This window comes from Bos indicus, chromosome 9 (genome assembly GCF_029378745.1).
Source record: "Bos indicus isolate NIAB-ARS_2022 breed Sahiwal x Tharparkar chromosome 9, NIAB-ARS_B.indTharparkar_mat_pri_1.0, whole genome shotgun sequence".
NCBI classification, from domain to species: Eukaryota; Metazoa; Chordata; class Mammalia; order Artiodactyla; family Bovidae; genus Bos; species Bos indicus.
The window spans coordinates 41,461,145-41,481,540 of record NC_091768.1 but is presented as its reverse complement, the minus strand read 5'-3'; the positions used below and the strand labels follow the sequence as shown (position 1 = coordinate 41,481,540).

The 20,396-nt window shown below is 44.1% G+C and overlaps 1 protein-coding gene across 10 annotated transcripts in view; it reads left to right on the top strand.

Moving 5' to 3' along the window:
• Positions 1-20,396, top strand: part of ARMC2 (armadillo repeat containing 2) — a 319,621-nt gene that overhangs the window by 220,346 nt on the left and 78,879 nt on the right. For 8 of the 10 annotated variants that reach the window (XR_011568324.1, XM_070795509.1, XM_070795508.1 and 5 more), the window contains 4 exons: positions 7,901-8,023; positions 8,335-8,448; positions 10,148-10,280; positions 10,613-10,773. Coding sequence is in view for 9 of the 10 variants with exons in the window: in XM_070795509.1 (XP_070651610.1) it covers positions 7,901-8,023; positions 8,335-8,448; positions 10,148-10,280; positions 10,613-10,773 (531 nt within the window). In the remaining variant the exon portion in view is untranslated. Of the gene's footprint in view, positions 1-7,900; positions 8,024-8,334; positions 8,449-10,147; positions 10,570-10,595; positions 10,774-20,396 lie in introns of those variants that run through there. The other 2 variants (XM_070795510.1, XM_070795511.1) reach the window with 2 other exon arrangements.

The window sequence follows — 20,396 nt, the reverse complement described above, 5'->3', positions numbered from 1 at the left end:
AACTGAACTGAACAACTTCAAACCTTGCACTTGGACTCTAGTATCTCCCTGTCTTGGTTCTGCCTCTGGAGGATCAGTTCTTCTCCACCCAGAAGTCAGGGATCCACCTGCCTCAGAATCAGCTATGGGGCTCATTAGGATTCCTTTTCTAGTTTCTGGGTCTTACCTTTCTTTACCTGCAGGATGGGTTGAAATATGCACCCCCTGCCCCAGGTGATTCTTCTGCCCCTTAACTGTTGAGACCCAGTGCTCAGAGAACCACCTTTAGCCTCTCTGGCTAGTGAGGAGCTGGCAGGACCCTGAAACCCACCGGATGAGTTCTCATCTGTTGGCAGGCCAAATTGCTTCACTTGACTGTAGCTACCTGGGGAGAGCCTGAGGACCTGCCCTCAGATACCTGGACTGGGAGCACATCATTGTGGATAGTCAAGAAAGAAAGCTCCATGTTTCATTTTATTGCAATTATTCATATGTGAAGTGAGAACGTTCTTGGTCTTACATATATTTTATGAGCTTAGAAATTACATTTCTACCTATTAACAAAAAACATAATACAGTGGTTAATTTCAGTTTGAATTCTAGGAAAGTAATGCTTTGGAAGCAGGAGAAAGAGGCAGAGAGCAGATTGGGCCAGAGCTTTTAGCTCTAGGATTAATTAACCAAGGGGGCCTGGCTAGAGTCCTCAGGGGCTGGGGCCTGTCCCCGCTGTACCTCCATCATCAAGTCCTCTGGGAGGGTAGCTACTCTGCCTCTGTCACTGGGGGATTCCATGTGAGGTCTCTCCAGTATACTGTCTTGAGGTTACTGGTACTTACACATAACCTACTTTCTTTCTTTTGCTCTAAAGTGACCAATGAAACTCAAATCTGGCACTTCAAAAACTGTGCATAAGAATCATGCAGGGAGCTCATGAAAGACAGATTCTAAACCCCACCCTTAGAGGCTGTGACTAATCAAATGAGGTGTGGAACCCGGGAATCTGCATTTTCTTTTTCAAACTCCGTCTCCCTGGCCAGACCCAATGCAGGTGGTGAGTGGTCTCACTGGAGAATGCTTCAGTCTCTGTGTTAGAGCTCAGTGCCGTCTGAGGTTAAGCCCATGTGGAGAAAGCCTTCTACCTGGCCCGTGGTGGTGGGCAGTCATTAGGGCAAGCAGAGGGATCCCTTGTCTTTTCTGTCTCCAGAACGACTTGACCTCCCTCAAAGAGCTTTATGGGGGCGAGGGGTAAAGTTATCTTGATAGAGGATCATACACTACCCTCCCCCTGGCAGCTCAGCTGCAGGGATGAATGCTCTGAGCTCTACAAAGTCCCCTCAGCTGATCTCTGCTGGTTCCCACCTGGTATCTCTGCTTCAGTGAAGTATAGTGACCAGACCCTGCAGAAGGGAGCTGGTCAAGGAGCCTGGCAGGCTAGAGTCCATGGGGTTGCAAAGAGTCAGACACGACTGAGTGACTAATCTCAGTACAAATGCTTGTAAGTGCATTTGAATAGAAGCACTATTAAAAATTAACTTTTGTGGGGTGAAATGCATGTAAAGTGCTAGGAGCCCTTCATGGTAGACGCCTGGTAGCTGTGAATGCCTCCTGTCTTGTCTCGGATGCCAGATGTTCTTCCTGCTCCCAAACGTGAGGTCCTACAGGGGGACCTCACCTCTTAGGTGGTGATACATAAGAGCTACCCTTCTTTTTCTGGGCAAGCTAACTAATTCTCCCACCAAGGCAAGAGAAAAAATGGATCCCTGGACACCGCCCAAGATCTGGCATCATCAGTCCCATGACAGAGAGAACTGGGGCTGAAACTTCCTCTTTGCTAAGTGTTAGACACTCACCCAAATAATTCCCCGGGAGCCATCTTTCTGGATAGCCCGTCCATGCATCTCACAGATGTTTAATTAGCACCTGCAACGTGCCATACAGTTTTATAAGCCCTTTACATGTATTAACACATTTAAACTTAGTAATGTAGCTGCGATTATTACCCCACTTTGCAGACAAGGAAACTGAGCCCCAAGGAGGTTAAGTGACTTGCACACAGTCACACAGCCAGCAGGTAGACAATCAGGATTCCAGCTCCAGAGCCACGGCCAAGCAAGCGAGGATACTCTGGAGACGGACACACCTGGGTCGGGAAGATCCCCTGGAGAAGAGAATGACAAACCACTCCAGTATCCTTGCCTGGAAAATCCCGTGGACAGAGGAGCCAGGAGGTCTGCAGTCTGTGGGGTCCCAAAGAGTTGGGCACGACTGAGCGACTAATACTTTCATGTATTTGAACTAAGAAAACAGGCAATTAGAATCTCATTTATTCTTGCTTTCTCCAAATATTGTTTGAGTTTCTACCAGGTACAGGACCCATGCTGGCTGCTTTGGGGTGGGGCAGAGGGGCCACTGGCTGAAGGGCCAGTGTGTGTTCTCTGTAGGGTAACAAATGACTGAATTTCCCTTTGAATAGAGTAGACTATAAAAAGATCATTCTCTTTAATGAAAAGAAGGCCAAAAGGAGAGATAATTAAATCAAAGTGTAAGAGCTAGCACAGTCCTCCTGCTCAGCTCACAACCTCCCTCTTATCCCTGAGGAGCTTTGGCTTCATACAGGAGATAAAAGATACTATTTAATTATAACAAAGAACGAAATCTTGCCATTCACAGCATCATGGGTGGACCTGGAGGATATTATGCTAAGTGAAATAAGTTAGACGGAGAAAAACAGATACTGTCCTGATTTCACTTATTTGTGGAATCTGAAAAAATAAACACATGAAGACAACAAAACACAAACAGACTCACAGAAATAGAGAACTAACTAGTGGTCACCAGTGGGCAGAGGGAAGTGTCTGGAGGTGGGGGGCTGGCAAGGTAGGAGTATGGGATTAAGAGGCACAAGCTGTGATGTATAAAATAGATAGGCAACAGGATGTATCATCAGGGCAGGAATTACAGCCAGTTATTTTATAATACCTTTGGGAGTGTAATCTATAAAAACATTGAATCATTGTGTTCTACATTTGATGTAATACTGTTTATCAACTATATTCAGTTTTTCTTTTTTTTTTTTTTTAAGAGGTAAAAGGCACTACTTAACCAGTAGAACCCAGTGGGCAAGTCAGGGCCCAAGACATGCACAGGCACTGAGGTGACTCCTTCCCAGGCAGGTGATGACTGATGGCCAGGCAGCGAGGGGGCCGAACGTTCTCCAGGCTCTGGGGGCCATGCACTGTGCCCGAAGAGAAACAGAGACTGCTGCAGCCAGTTTAGTATAACCCTACTCCTGACTTTTCCTCTGACTTCCAGACCTGTATGTCCACCTAACTGCCTTACCTAATCTCATCAACCATGGCTACTTCAGAGGTACCCCAAGAGATCTAACTCATGACCTTACCCCCAATTGGACCTTCTTCCTATTAATTCAGAGAATGGGATTGCTGTCCATCCAATTTTGTAATCCAGAAACCCAGAGGTCATCCTGGGTGGTTGCTCTCCCTCATCCCCCAATCCAGCCTTCACCACGTACTGTCTGTTTTCCTCCCTAAATAGTTTTGCAGCCTGGCCTCTGTGCTCCATCTCTGCCATCACCCCCACCTCCTGATTGGTCCCCGACATCCGCCCTTCTCTGTACTGTGGCCTAAGTCACCAGGAGATGAGTCTGGAGGTGGAGTGGAAGGCAGGGATAAAATTACTGAGGGTCTTATCTGCTAAGCTAAAGGATTCGTTCATTCATTCATTCACTCATTCTTGTATTCATTAACCACTTATTATTTTTTTACAACAATGGAGTTTATTATTATTATTATTACTAGCTTCAAAATTTTTTCATATAAACTTTATCCTGATCCACCCCCAAGACACTGAAATGCTTTCTGTTTTGTAAGTTGATATTTCCAGGGAGGTTCAAGTTCTTACTTTTTAAAAAATTTTTGTTGGAGGGTAGTTACTTGACTTTGTCATGTGACTTTCTGCTGTAGAGCAAAGTGAATTAGTTATATGTATGTTGTTGCTGTTCAGTCACTAAGTCGTGTCCCACTCTTTGACCCCACGAACTGCAGCACGCCAGGCTTCCCTGTCCTTCGCTATCTCCTGCAGTCTGCTCAGACTCTTGTCCGTTGAGTCGGTGATGCCATGCCACCACCGCCTCCTCTATCATCCTCTTCTCCACTTGCCGTCAACCTTTCCCAGCATCAGGGGCTTTTCCAGTGAGTCAGCCCTTTGTGTCAGGTGGCCAAGGTCTTGGAGCTTCAGCTTCAACACAGTTTCTTCCAGTGAATGTTCAGGGTTGATTCCAGCCTTTGCTTCACCCAGCCCGGCATTTGCGTGATATGCTCTGCATACAAGTTAAATAAGCAGGGTGACAATATACAGCCTTGACGTACTCCTTTCCTGATTTGGAACCAGACTGTTGTTCCATGTCCAGTTCTAACTGTTGCTTCTTGACCTGCATACAGATATATCAGGAGGCAGGTAAGGTAGTCTGGTATTCTCATCTCTTTAAGAATTTTTAAAGTTTGTTGTGATCCACACAGTCAAAGGCTTTAGCGTAGTCAGTGAAGCAGAATGTTTTTTGGAATTCCCTAGCTTTTTCTGTGATCCAGCAGATGTTGGCAATTTGATCTCTGGTTCCTCTGTCTGTTCTAAATTCAGCTAAATTCAACTGAGAACATCTGGAAGGTCTCAGTTCACATACTGTTGAAGCCTGGCTTGAAGGATTTTGAGTCTTTCCTTGCTCATGTGTGAAATGAGTACAATTGTGCAATAGTTTGAACATTCTTTGGCATTGCCCTTCTTTGGGATTGGAATGAAAACTGACCTTTTCCAGTCCTGTGGCCACTGCTGAGTTTTCTAAATTTGCTGGCATATTGAGTGCAGCACTTTAACAGCATCATTTTTAGGATTTGAAATAGCTCAGCTGGAAGCCCATCACCTCCACTAGCTATGTTCATAGTAATACTTTCTAAGGCCCACTTGACCTCACATTCCAGGATGTGAGTGACCACACCATTGTGGTTATCTGGGTTATTAAGATCTTTTTTGTACAGTCCTGTGTATTCTTGCCACCTCTTCTTAATATCTTCTGCTTCTGTTAAGTCCTTGCCGTTTCTGTCCTTTATCGAGCCCATCTTTGCATGAAGTATTCCCTTGGTATCTCTAATTTTCTTGAAGAGATCTCTCGTCTTTTCCATTCTATTGTTTTCCCCTATTTCTGTGCATTGTTCACTTAAGAAAGCTTTCTTATCTCTCTTTGCTATTCTCTGGAACTCTGCATTCAATTGGGTATATCTTTCCCTTTCTCTTTTGCCTTTCACTTCTCTTCTTTTCTCAGCTATTTATAAGGCCTCCTCAGACAACCACTTTGCTTTCTTGCATTTCTTTTTCTTGGGGATGGTTTTAGTCACCATCTCCTTCCTGTATAATGGTATGAACCTCCTTCCAGAGTTCTTCAGGCACTCTATTTACCAGATCTAGTCCCTTTAATTTATTCATCACCTCAGCTATATAATCATAAGGGATTTGATTTAGGTCATACCTGAATGGCCCAGTGGTGTTCCCTACTTTCTTCAATTTGAGCCTAAATTTTGAAATAAGGAGCTCATGATGTGATCCACAGTCAGCTCCAGGTCTTGTTTTTGCTGACTGCGTAGAGCTTCCCCATCTTTGGCTGCAAAGAATACAGTCAATCTGATTTTAATATTGACCATCTGGTGATGTCCATGTGTAGAGTCATCTTTTGTGTTGTTGGAACAGAGTGTTTGCTATGACCAATGAGTTCTCTTGGCAAGACTCTGTTAGCCTTTGCCCTGCTTCATTTTGTACTCCAAGGCCAAACTTGCTTTTTACTCCAGGTATCTCTTGACTCCCTACTTTTGCATTCCAGTCCCCTGTAATGAAAGAGATGTCTTTTTTTGCTGGTGGTTCTAAGAGGTCTTGTAAGTCTCCATGTAATCATTCGACTTCAGCTTCTTCGGCATTAGTGGTTGGGACATAGACTTGGATTACTGGCATGTTGAATGGTTGGCCTTGGAAATGAACCGAGATCATTCTTTCATTTTTGAGATTGCACCTAGCTACTGCATTTCAGACTATTTTGTTGACTGTGAGGGTTACTCCATTGCTTCTAAGGGATTCTTGCCCACAGTAGTAGATATAATGGTCATCTGAATTAAATTCGCCCATTCCCATCCTTTTTAGTTCACTGATTCCTAAAATGTCAATGTTCACTCTTGCCATCTCCTGTTTGACCACTTCCAATTTGCCTTGATTCATGGCCCTAACATTTCCAGATTCCTATGCAGTACTGTTCTTTACAGCATCGGACTTTACTTCCACCACTACACACACCCACAGCTGGGTGTTGTTTCTGCTTTGGCTCTACCTCTTAAACTTTTTGTGGAGCTATTTCTCTGCTCTTCCCCAGTAGCATATTGGACACCTACCAACCTAGGCGGGCTCATCTTTCAGTGTTCTTTTTGCCCGTTCATACTGTTCATGGGGTTCTCAAGGCAAGAACACTGAAGTGGTTTGCCATTCCCTTCTCCAGTGGACCACGTTTTGTCATGACTAGCTGGGACATGCCCTTCAGCCTCTCCACGCTGCTAGATGACATTCCTGGCGCCACTGTTGGCCCTCGTCGAGTGTGTAAACCTTCACTGGCTGTTGGATGTTGGTCTGCATGCTGCCCGGGGGCCGAGGCAGAGGCCCTACTGGAGTCGCCAGGATGGGGGTGTTGGGAAGGCTGGAACCAATGTTGGAGAAGGCCCAGGAGCAGAGGACACCCCGGCCCTCTTCACTGCTGTTCACCATATCCATTCCTTTTTTTAGATTCTTTTCCCAAACAGGTCGTTACAGAGTGTGTAGTGGAGTTCCCTGTGGTATACAGCAGGTTCTTACTCATTATCTGTTGAGCATCACTCTGTGCAGATACTGTTCTAGATGCTGAGAATGTGATGATGAAAAGAACGAGTCCTTAGTCTCATGGAGCTTACACCTTAGAGCTGGAAGACAGACATTAAACACATAAGCCAGGTGGTCCCATGTGTTATAGGGAAGAAGGGGAGGGGATGTGCATAACAATGCTATTTTAAACAGAGTGGCTGAGGAGACTGTGTCCAGTAAGGTGATAGCTAAGGAGCAGCCAGAAGGACATGAGGAGTGAGCCAGGATAACTGGAGGAAGGAATACACCAGACGGGGACTAGCAGTGCAAAGTTCTTGGGCAGGCTCAGGCTGAAATGCTCAAAAAGAGGGAAAGACTGGTGTGGTTGGCATCAGGGACCTGGGGCTGGAGCAGCAAATAAGGCGCGGGAGGTAAGGACTGGGCAGCCAGGTCAGGCCTGTGAGCCGGGGGTGATGAGTGACGTTGTCTGACTGACTTTTAAAGGGTCTGCACATTGAGGGCAGGCTCAGGGAGGCCAAGGCGAAGAAGAGAAGCCAGTGAGGAGGTGAAAGATGGACTAGGTGGTGGTAGAGGAGGTGAGAGGCGGCCAGAGCTTGCGTGTTTGGAAGGCAGCCCTGATAGGAATTATAGACGGATTAAGACCCAGGGCCATTCTGTTGGGAGGTCGAGGGTCCGGGGAACAGACTCCCAAGGTGCAGGCCCCAGGATAGTTCTGGGTCAGGGTGTACCAGCTCTGATCACCTTTGCATACAGGGACTAGATCAGCCTGACTTTTCCAGACCCCTGGGTAGAGGGACTGAGCTTAGAGGGTTCCAAATGCTGGCCTGGAGTGGTCCCCGGCCGTGGGCGCATTTCCCTGCAGGAAGAGTCACGGGAAATAAAGCAACAACACGGCATTGGTGTAGACCTTGCCTGGGACAGCGGCGCGTCCCTGCACCAGCTGGGCTGCAGTTAGGAGGTCGTGGCTTCTGCCCTGCAGCGAGTCTTTGATACCCTTATGCTCACTTTATTTCAGAATCCAAGTCAATTGATGATTGTGAGGAGCTGGTGATCAACACTACGGCAACTATCAACAACTTATCTTACTACAAAGTGAAGAATTCCATAATTCAAGACAGAAAGCTATATATTGCTGAATGTAAGGTTCAGAGTTGGGTTTGGGTAGATGCACGCTCATTTAAGCTTTTGACTTTATTAACTAAACACAGAATTAGAGGCATTTATAGTTTCTGACTTCTGGTACAAGTATCTAAGAGCCTGATTTAATTCTAAAAAAGTTGAATATGAGGATACATTAGTTTCTTAGTTCTTGCTTATGTCCTCTATCGTTGGAATTTTATTATCACTTTTAATTTTTAAGTTACAGTATTTAGCATGGTATTGGTTTCTAATAGCCTTTAACTTAAAACTTAAATTCACTGATTTTATTTCTCTGGTCACCAAACCCAGTGCTCTTAAAGCTCCTCGTGAGTAACAACATGGATGGAATCCTGGAGGCAGTGCGTGTTTTTGGAAATCTCTCCCAGGACCATGACATCTGCGATTTCATAGTGCAGAAAAATGGTGAGTTAATGACACACATTCAAAAGCAGTCACGTCTTGGCAATAAACAACTGAGCGGTTTCGCAGCTTGGGTCACAAGAACATGACACTTGTTTCTGCTTTGGGACAAGTGGTGCTTTACATTCTGTTCCATCTATCTGTAAGGCTCTTGGCTCAGGATGCCAAGATAGATCTGGGCTGTGTTCTCAGGGTTTCCCTCTCCCTGATGAGTGGTCTTTTGAGTTTTGAGATGGTGTGTGTATGTGTTTATGTTTAAGTGAAACGAGTAATCTATACACATCATTTCTGTCCATGGGAATGGACTCAAAAGACATGCTCCTTCATGCACTGGAATGTCTATTATAGTACTGCTTGTAATAGTGAAAAATGGGGACAACCTAAATGTCCATCAACAGGTAAGAGGATAAATATATTATGGTATATTCATGCAACCAAACTTTTACAGCAGTTAAAATAAATGAGCTAGAAGTTCATGTATCAACATGCATCAACCTCAAACACATACTATAGGAGCAAACAATCTAGTAGTAATAGGAGGACACATGTGAAATAATACCATTAATATTGTATTAAAACATGCGAAACGGTCCTGGGTATTGTTTATGTAATGTGCTCATGTGCTAATGGAATAAGGCATAAATGCATTTGGAATTAGAAACTCCACATTTAAGACAAAGTTACATTTGAATGGATGGCCCAAATATAAAATTGGATCTGTAATGTTTTATTTCTTAAACTGTGTAGGAGGTACATAACAGTGTATACTAAACATACTATTTTTCTCAAGTATCTCATGTAAAAACAGTAACTAAAAATACCTAATTATTCATGTTCGTGATAGAAAATTTATATAATACAGATAAAAAAAAAAAACACTTCCCCAGAGATAATTGTTAAATTTTGGTGTATATTCTTTAAACTTTTAAAAACATATGTGATTCAGCCTTTGCCAAGCTCACTGCTGACCCATCAGTAGGCCAAGGTCAGCGTGGCGGGGCTGCCTCTCAGCTGAGCAGTGGAACAGGAGCACACACCCATTCATTCTCCCCCAACCCCTGCTGGGGGCAATGAGCAAACAGGACAAACAGTTCTGTTTCTAGGAGTAAGGGAAGGCGGTGGGGGCAGGGGGAGCCTGTCCTGATATAAGACGTCCCCTACACTGAAAGTCTGGCCTCCCTGCGCACTGGTTTCCAGCAGTCTGAGCAAGTCTTCTCTTACAAGCTATGGCCTTGGAGGACTTCCCAGGAAGATCACTGAAGCCTACTCCCCCTGCCCCCCTTCCAGGGCTGTGTATTTTAAGAAAATTCCTGCTGGAGGTTCACAAGAGCCCTTGAGAACAACCAGAAGTTAGAGATTCATGAATGGCACCTGTGTGATTGGAAGGAGGTGGTTCCCTCCTCTCCACGGGCAGGGACTTTACCACTGGAAGGGAGAGCTGATGCTGCGGTGGATACAGCAGTACCTGGGAACAGGGACCCTGGGGGGCGGGGAGCAGGTTCTGAAGTGACGGGTGTTGGGTGTTGGTGAAGGCACTTTCCCCACTGGGCAGTGGGGAAGCCCTACAAAGAGTGGGCTAAATCCCCTAGCAGGGTTTCTAGTTTCACAAGCTGCTCCCCATTTCCCCTCTGCCATTTGTGGAATGAAATACAGCTGGGGCCCCTGCGCTTCACTGGTCTGCATTTGTTCTCTCCCTTTCTAGTCCACAAGTTCATGATTGCTCTGCTGGATGCTAAGCATCAGGATATTTGCTTTTCTGCCTGTGGTGTTCTCCTAAACCTCACAGTGGATAGAGACAAGCGACTCATCCTAAAAGAAGGAGGCGGCATTAAAAAGTAAGTTCAAGGCACGGAGTCCTGACTCTATCAGGATTCACAGGAGAGCTTAGGCCCCTCTCCTCATTTCTCCCAGGCAGAGATATTTCTCCATCTGGAAGTGCCTAGCTAGGCTAAAGAGGGGATTTAGATTCCACTGGACACTTAAAATAATTCAGAAGTAGGTTATTGCTTAAATTTGTTAATTACTTAAATTGGTAGATGTGAAATTATTTTAATAACACTGAATTATATATAAAATGTATATTCAGTATCAAAGAAAGTTAATCATCATGTTAAAAATATAAAAGAGATGCTGACCTAGTAACTTCTCAGTTTGACTTTTCACTCAGGTTAGTGGATTGTTTAAGAGATTTTGGGCCTACTGATTGGCAGCTGGCCTCCTTGGTTTGCAAAACGCTATGGAACTTCAGTGAAAACATTACCAATGCTTCATCCTGTTTTGGAGATGAGGCTGCCAACACACTCTTAGCCCTGCTGTCATCATTTTTAGGTAAGACTCCTGACTGTGAATCTGTGAATCTTATCAAAATGAGAAAAATTGTTTCCTATGACCTGTGTGGATAAAGATCGGTAGGCCTTTGGGTAGCTTTTTTTCGATAAGGAGCAAGAGACGTTAAAGACGATTATAATTTGGAGATAACCTGGAAGAGGCTGAATCTTAAATACAGTGGGGACGTGAGGACTTTTAACTCATTGGGTGCTGTCATGATTTCTTTTGTGGCTTTCCCCCTTTTTTTGAATTTTCTATAAGCTTCATAAATAGACGATCTGGGCATAAATGTATTGCTGTTGTTTAAAAAGTATATAGACGTTGTAATTGAGAAAATATGGTTAAAAGCTACTCTGAAATAAGTCATGCTTTTAAGGAACCTATGCATATATGATTGTGTTATGTGGGGAAAGTCTGTGAAATTATTTGACATTACTATGTGGTCCAACATACACTGAAAGGTAGGAAATCACTGATACAAACCAAAGGAAAGATGAGAGTGTCTTCCATTGCAAAAGTTTCTATTTTTAGGGTAGTTCTCCTCATCCTGGGTTAGGTCTAATAGCAGTGATTTAGGTCAGAAGTGAGTGGAAAATCTTCATTTTCAAAATGAATATGTGCCTATCATCTCCCAAGCACCGTGTTAGCTCAGCAAAGCCATGCGGAAAGGCTCAGTGTGACCCAGAGGCTGTGAGTTCAAATTCTGACTCTCTGGGATGGTGTGATTCGACATAAGACTCTCTCAGAACCTGTCTTTTCATCTGTAAAGTGGGGGCGTTATATCTGTGCTGTGTTGCAGGGAGTTGTGAGAATCAAACAAGCATCCTAAGAGCATTCCAGGAAGACTAGAGGCTGTAGTCAGGCAGTTCTGAGTTAAGGTCTCACTTTATCACATGCAAGGTTTTAACTCAGGGCATATTAACCTCTGAATGTATATCTTCTCATGTCTAAGGTGGGGATGATTGACATCCACTTTGCAGAGTTGTTGGGCTTCCCTGGTGGCTCAGACGGTAAAGCATCTGCCTTCAATGTGGGAAACCGGGGTTTGATCCCAGGGTTGGGAAGATCCCCTGGAGAAAGAAATGGCAATCCACTCCAGTATTCTTGCCTGGAAAATCCCATGGATGAAGGAGCCTGGTAGGCTACAGTCCATGTGGTGGCAAAGAGTTGGACACGACTGAGCGACTTCACTTTGACTTGCAGAGTTGTTAGGGTGATAAATGAATAGACTTGCACAAAGAAATTCACATAGAACCTGACACACAGCTAGTTCTCAAAACACGGTTGTGAAAATGCTTGGGAAATTCTATTGTTGTAACAATATGTTATTAAACAGGAACTCCGGACCAGAGCTGTTTGAAAGAAAGCTATACAATAGGTTCTTGTAGGTTATCCATTTTAAATATAGCAGTGTGTACATGACCTTGCCACGGTCCCTAACCGTCCCTTCCCCCGGCAACCAGAAGTTCATTTTCTAAGTCTGTGAGTGTCTTTCTGTTCTATAAGTAAGGTAATGTGTGTCACTTCCTTTTAGATTCCACATATAAGGGATGTCATATTGTATTTCTCCTCTGACTGCACTCAGTATGACACTCGCTAGGTCCGCCCATGTTGCTGCAAATGGCATTCGTTTTAATAGCTGAGTAATATTCCATTGTATATGAAGTACCACATCTTCTTTATCCATTCCTCTGTCAGACATTTAGGTTGCTTCCATGTTTTGGCTATTATAACAAATATTTGGGTTCATGTATCCTTTCAAATCATGTTTTTCTCCAGTTAGATATCTAGGAGTGGGATTGTGGGGTCATATGATAGTTCAGTGTTTAGTTTTTTAAGGAACCTTCATACTGTTCTCCATAGTGGCAGTGCTAATTTACATTCCCACCAACAGTGTAGGAGGGTTCCCTTCTCAAAATGAGCACATTTTTAAATGATTGAGGTTCACATTCTGCTCTGTGGACTTGAAGTTTTCTTGGATTGCTGGGAGCAGAAGTGCGCTCAACTTGCTTTAATTCAGTTCTCAACTGGGGCAGAACATTGGAATCAAAATATATGGAATTAAAAAGAAAAATCAATCAAAAAAACCACACTTGTCCTGGCCCCATCCCTAGGAATTCTGATTCAGGAGCTCTGGGAGAGGCCAATTATCTGCATCATTAAAAAGTTCCACAGGTGAGTTTGCTATTCGGGCAGCACTGAGAACTCCACCCTAGTTAGTGAAGGAGCTGAAGGGAAGGATGCCCTGGAAAGAAGGAAGCTGGGAAACACGCGCATTGCGCAGAGCCTGCTGGACCAGCACTCAGGATGTGGAAGGCAGCCCAAGAGTAGCAGGCATCATCTACCCGACCCTGCTGAGACCCAGCAGTGCTCTGTCTCCTCTCTTAAGGAAAAAGGCCTTTCTCCCCCTCGTTTGCCTCTAGGCTCCTGCGTGGCCATGGCTCCAGCTGTCTCAAGGCCGCTTCTTGGTGCTGTCGTGAGTGGGCTTCTGTCTCCTCTGCTGTTGGCACGACTTTCTGTCTCCCATTTGGGGAGAAGATGTGACTGGTTCCATGAGTCATCTCCTGGGCTCTAGGCTTTCATGCCTCAGGCAGCAGCTGCCTCCACTGCAGGCTGTCTGTGGCTTCCTTTGGCACCTCAGGCTGGGACAGTCAACCATATATAGCAAACTGGTGGGGCCGTGTGCACCACCTAAGAAGGGATGTGGGCATGGCTGGCTTCACACGCGGGCAGCGCACCTGGCGTGCCCTTGACTATAATGGGCCTGTTCCTGCCTCTTCCCCTCGTCAGCCCTCCCTGGAGCAGGACTAGGCTTCCCCTCATGCTTCCCTAACCTTGCCCCTTTGCTCTGGCCAGGTCTCTTACCTGCCTGGCCCAAGGCTGCCGGTCCTAGCAGGCCCTTCCCATGAGCTTTCCAAGCCCACAGTCACAGGGAAGCTGTACTGCTTACATAGCAATTAATCATGAGCTGTGTAACTTGCTCTGTATTATTGTTTGGTACCTTTTGTTTGCCCACTCCAACGGAGCCACTTTAAGGAAAGGATATTGCCTTGGGCAAAGCAGGTTCTTGATAGATGGTTGTGGATTAACTGACAATGGTGGTATCTTTAATAGTGCTGTATACTTTTAAAAGGACGTTCATTCTATCCTTCTAAGATCCAAGGTCATCAGCTAGGTGACAGTGGAGGTAGGTACGTCTAGGAGGGTTAAGTGACTTGCCTAAGATCATACTGTAGCAAAGCCAGGGCTTTTCATCAGAAAGTAAACATTGAGCCCCTGTATTTTTCTGCTGTTCCATTACATAGTATGCCCTTACCCCACCCCATCCCACCCAACCCTGGAAGGGGGTGGAGGCACAGGTAAGAAAAATAAATACAGTCCACCAGGGAGCCAGGTCATCATCAGAGCGTGGCATGCACTTCTCACGTGATCACGAGTGCTGCTTATAAGCCGTGAGGACCGGCTACTTCCTGGCTCTTCTCTCCACAGTGTGGACCTCAGAGCCTTACTTCTGACACGGGCTGTAGTTGTGTCTGGCCAGCTGGGTGGCAGCAATTGAAATGGATATATGAGTGAGAGTATACTTAAATTTCAATTTTTTTAACAGCGATAGGTTAAAAAAACAACAGGCCGTTTTGAAAACAGGATGAGCTGTTATATCACAAAAGTCCCACAATGTAGTGTGAGCACTGTTTTTAGAAATCACCGCAGGGCAATTGATATAGCAATGTAAGTTACCCAACTTTTTCGTGATGGGAAGCTGGAAAAAGAAAGTAATGGGACTCAGTGTGGTTGGGATGTTGACAGTCTTTTAGGAAAGTGGCTTAAAAAGAATGTTGTCTAAAACTTCCTGATGTGCTATAGCCACTTCTCGTAAACTCATGAGCAATCTGCTTATCTTGAAGTTCTTATGTGGTGTGCCCTGGCACACTACCATGAGCTTCTCTCAGGGCTGCTGGCAACTGGTGATCACCAGTATACACTGGTGATTAGTGTGTACAGTTTGCTATTGTGAACGTAAATGACTCTGGGTTATTTTATATTCATCTGAGGTATGTGGAGGGCTTCCCCAGATTGCTCAATGGTAAAGAATCTGCCTGCCAATGCTGGAGATACAGGTTCGATCCTTGGGTCAGGAAGTCCCCTGGAGAAGGAAATGGCAACCCACTCCAGTATCCTTGTCTGGAAAATCTCATGGACAGGGGAACCTGGTGGGCTACAGTCCATTGGGTTGCAAAGAGTTAAGCACGAGTTAGCAACTAAATAACAAGATATGTGGAACTTAGAACCTAGGTTATGTGATAAGGGATAGAGGGGGCCCCAGTGTTCAAAGTAGAGGGTCACATCATCATGCTCATGCCAAAGAGTCATCAGGTGCTTCTAGAACATGTGAGAACTGTGCCTTATAAGAGTTACAACAGTAATCAAACCCCTGGTAGCTACCTGGTGCTGAACACTAGGCTAGGAAAGAGTGCAGTGATGCACAGGATCCTTAAACTGTAGTAGAGACCATGTTACAATGGTCACTGACAGAGTTGTTTTGAGTCCTTTTGTTGTTGTTGTTTAGTCACTTAGGTGTGTCCGACTCTTTGTGACTCCATGGACTGCAGCACACCAGGTTCCCTGTCCTTCACTATCTCCTGGAGTTTGCATAAACTCATGTCCATTGAGTCAGTGATGCCATCCAACCATCTCCTCCTCTGTTACCACCTTCTCCTCCTGCCCTCAGTTTTTTCCAGCATCAGGGTCTTGTCCAATGAGTCAGCTATTCACATTAGGTAGCCAGGGTATTGGAGCTTCAGCTTTAGCATCTCTCCTTCCAATGGATATTCAGGGTTGATTTCCTTTAGGATTGATTGGTTTGATCTCCTTGTTGCTGTTGAAGGGACTCTCAAGAGTATTCTCCAACACCACAGTTGAAAAGCATCAATTCTTCGGCACTCAACCTTCTTTATGATCCAACTCTCACACTGTACATCACTACTGGAAAAACCATAGCTTTGACTATACTGACTTTTGATGGCAAAGTGATGTCTCTGCTTTTTAAGATGCTGTCTAGATTTGTCATAGTTTTTCTTTGAAGGAGCAAGCATCTTTTAATTTCATGGCTGCAGTGATTTTGGAGCCCAAGAAAATGAAATCTGTCACTGTTTCCACGTTTCCCCCCATCTATTTGCCATGAAGAGATAGGATCAGCTGCCATGATCTTTGTTTTTTGATGTTGATTTCAAGCCAGCTTTTTCACTCTCCTCTTTCACCTTCACCAAGACGCTCCTTAGATCTTCTTTGCTTTCTGCCATTAGTGTGCTATCATCTGCATATCTGAAGTTGATGTTTCTCCTGGCAAACTTGATTCCAGCTTGAGCTTCATCCAACCTGGCATTTCACATAATATACTCTGCATATAAGTTAAATAAGCAGGGTGACAATATACAGCCTTGATGTACTCCTTTCCCACTTTTGAACCAGTCCACTGTTCCATATCTGGTTCTAACTGTTGCTTCTTGACCTGCATACAGGTTTCTCAGGAGGCAGGTCAGGTGGTCTGGTAGTCCCATCTCTTTCAGAATTCTCCACAGTTTGTTGTGATCCACACAGTCAAAGGCTTTGGCATAGTCAATGAAGCAGTAGTAGACTTTTTTTTTTTTAATTCCCTTGCTTTTTCTATGACCCAGCAGATGTTGGAAATTTGCTCTCTGGTTCCTCTGCTTTTTCTAAATCCAGCTTGTATATCTGGAAGATCTTGGTTCATGTACTGTTGAAGCCTAGCTTGAAGGATTTTGAGTATTACCTTGTTAGCGTGTGAAATGAGTACAACTGTATGATAGTTTGAACATTGTTTGGCATTGCCTTTTTTGGGACTGAAATGAAAACTGACCTTTTCCAGTCCTGTGGCCACTGCTGAGTTTTCGAAATTTGCTGGCATAGAGTGCAGCACTTTCACAGCATCATCTTTTAGGATTAGAAATAGCTCAGCTGGGGTCCTATCACCTCCCTAGTTTTGTCTGATGCTGGGAGGGATTGGGGGCAGGAGGAGAAGGGGACAACAGAGGATGAGATGGCTGAATGGCATCACCGACTCGATGGACATGAGTTTGAGTGAACTCCGGGAGTTGGTGATGGACAGGGAGGCCTGGCGTGCTGCGATTCATGGGGTCGCAAAGAGTCGGACATGACTGAGCGACTGAACTGAACTGAATGCTTCTTAAGGAGAAGGCAGTGGCACCCCAATCCAGTACTCTTGCCTGGAGAATCCCAGGGATGGGGGAGCCTGGTGGGCTGCCATCTATCGGGTCACACAGAGTTGGACACAACTGAAGCGATTTAGCAGTAGCAGCAGCAATGCTTCTTAAGGCCCCCTTGACTTCACATTCAGGATGTCTGGCTCTAGGTGAGTGACCACATGATTGTGGTTATCTGGGTCATTAAGACCTTTTTGGTACAGATCATCTGTGTATTCTTGCCACCTCTTCTTAATCTCTTCTACTTCTGTTAGTTCAGTTCAGTCGCTCAGTCATGTCCGACTCTTTGAGACCCCATGAATCGCAGCACGCCAGGCCTCTCTCTCCATCACCAACTCCCAGAGTTTACCTAAACTCATGTCCATCGAGTCGGTGATGCCATCCAGCCATCTCATCCTCTGCCGTCCCCTTCTCCTCATGCCCTCAATCCCTCCCAGCATCAGGGTCTTTTTCAATGAGTCAATTCCTCGCATGAGGTGGCCAAAGTATTGGAGTTTCAGCCTCAGTGTCAATCCTTTCAATGAACACCCAGGACTGATCTCCTTTAGAATGGACTGGTTGGATCTCCTTGTAGTCCAAGGGACTCTCAAGGGTCTTCTCCAGCACTACAGTTCAAAAGCATCAATTCTTTGGCACTCAGCTTTCTTCACAGTCCAACTCTCACATCCATACATGACCACTGGAAAAAACATTGCCTTGACTAGACGGACCTTTGTTGACAAAATAATGTCTCTGCTTTTCAATATGCTATCTAGGTTGGTCGTAACTTTCCTTCCAAGGAGTAAGCATCTTTTAATTTCGTGGCTGCTATCACCATCTGCAGTGATTTTGGAGACCCCCCAAAAAAGTCTGACACTGTTTCCCCATCTATTTCCCATGAAGTGATGGGACTAGAGGCCATGATCTTGAGCTTTAAGCCAACTTTTTCATTCTCCTCTTTCACTTTCATCAAGAGGCTCTTTAGTTCTTCTTCACTTTCTGCCATAAGGGTGGTGTCATCTGCATATCTGAGATTATTGATATTTCTCCCAGCAATCTTGATTCCAGCTTGTGCTTCTTCCAGTCCAGCGTTTCTCATGATGTACTCTGCATATAAGTTAAATAAGCAGGGTGACAATATACAGCATTGATGTACTCCTTTTCCCATTTGGAACCAGTCTGTTGTTCCATGTCCAGTTCTAACTGTAGCTTCCTGACCTGCATATAGGTTTCTCAAGAGGCAGGTCCGGTGGTCTGGTATTCTCATCTCTTTCAGAATTTTCCACAGTTTATTGTGATCCACACAGTCAAAGGCTTTGGCATAGTCAATAAAGCAGAAATATATGTTTTTCTTGAACACTCTCTGTTAAGTCCTTGCCATTTCTTTCATTTATACTGTCCATCTTTGCATGAAATATTCTCTTGGTGTCTCTAATTTTCTTGAGGAGATCTTTGGTCTTTCCCATTCTATTGTTTTCTTCTATTTCTGTGCATTGTTCACTTAAGAAAGCTTTCTTATCTCCTTGCTATTCTCTGGAACTCTGCATTCAGTTGGGTTTATCTTTCCCTTTGTCCTTTGCTTTTCACTTCTTTTCTCAGCTATTTGTAAGGCTTCCTCAGACAACCACTTTGCCTTCTTGTATTTATTTTTCTTGGGGATGGTTTTAGTCATCACTTCCTGTACAATGATACGAACCTCCACCCATAGTTCTTCAAGCACTCTGTACCAGATTTAGTCCTTTGAACTATTCATCACTTCTATTATGTAATCATAAGGGATTTTATTTAGGTCATACCTGAATGGCTTAGTGGTTTTCCCTACTTTCTTCAATTTAAGTCTGCATTTGGTAATAAGGAGTTCATGATCTGAGCCACAGTTAGCTCCTGATCTTGTTTTTGCTGACTGTATAGAGCTTCTCCATCTTTGGCTGCAAAGAATATAATCAATCTGATTTCAATATTGACTGTCTGGTGATGTCCATGTGTAGAGTCATCTCTTGTGTTGTTGGATGAGGGTGTTTGCTATGACCAGTGTGTTCTGTTGGCAGAACTCTTGTTAACCTTTGCCTTGCTTCATTTTGTACTCCAAGGCCAAACTTGCCTGTTACTCCAGATATCTTTTGACTTCCTACTTTTTGCATTCCAGTTCCCTATGATGAAAAGGACATCTTTTTTTGGTGTTTGTTCTAAGAGGTCTTATAGGTCTTTAAAGAATGGTTCAACTTCAACTTCTTTAGCATTAGTGATTGGGAGATAGACTTGGATTACACTGATGTTGAATGATTTGCCTTGGAAACAAATGGAGATCATTCTGTCTTTTTTGCGATTGCTCCCAAGTACTGCAGTTCAGACTCTTCTGTTGACTATGAGGGCTACTCCTTTGCTTCTAAGGGATTCTTGCCCACAATAGTAGATATATAATGGTCATCTGAATCAAATTCACCCATTCCCATCCATTTTAGTTCACTAATTCCTGAAGTGTCAATATTGACTCTTGCCATCTCCTGCTTGACCATGTCCAATTTACCTTGATTCATGGACCTAACATTTCAGGTTCCTATGCAATATTGTTCTTTACAGCATCAGACTTTACTCTCACCACCAGACACAACCACAGCTGGGCACTGTTTCTGCTTTGGCTCAGCCTCTTCATTTTTTCTGGAGCTATTTCTCTGCCCTTCCCCAGTAGCATATTGGATACCTACTGACCTGCGGGGCTCATCTTTCAGTTTCTGCCTTTTTGCCTTTTAATCCTTTCTAAAACCTTACCTAAAATTCTAGTGTTTGGAAGTGTGCTGTGTACAAAGAAAGTTGAACAATAACTGGTTATCTAAATCAGTACTTTTCACACTGTAACCAGTTTGAAAAATGAAGCAGCAAACAAAGAGAATATCAGAATATATTACATGTAGAAAAGATAAGTATTCTGTCATGAAACATTTGTATTTGTTTATAAATATGTTAATATGTGTATATAGTCATCATGTAATATGGACTTCTCCTAGGTTACAGTAAAAAAAAAAAAGTTTGAAAATCATAGATCTAAGGTTTTCTTGGGTTAGCTTCTGCTGTTCATTGCAATACAAGTTCCAAATTTAACACCTAGTGTAATATGACATATTTTATGCATTTGCTGTATTCACTTTGCAACTTGAGACTGCTTTTGTCTTATCTATAGTTATTTGGCCACTTTTGTTATCTTGCCTAACCCAATTTACAATTAATAGGGTACAAGTGTAGATTAACTAATTATACGTTGAGCCTCAAGAAAAGTAATATAGTCTCAATGTTAGATTAAGAAACCCCAGACACCAAAACAGTGACTTGGCTAAAATCATCAAACCCAGCCAAAGTCCTGGACAGAGAGAAAGACTGCAGGTTGCCTGGGCAGCCATCAGTCCT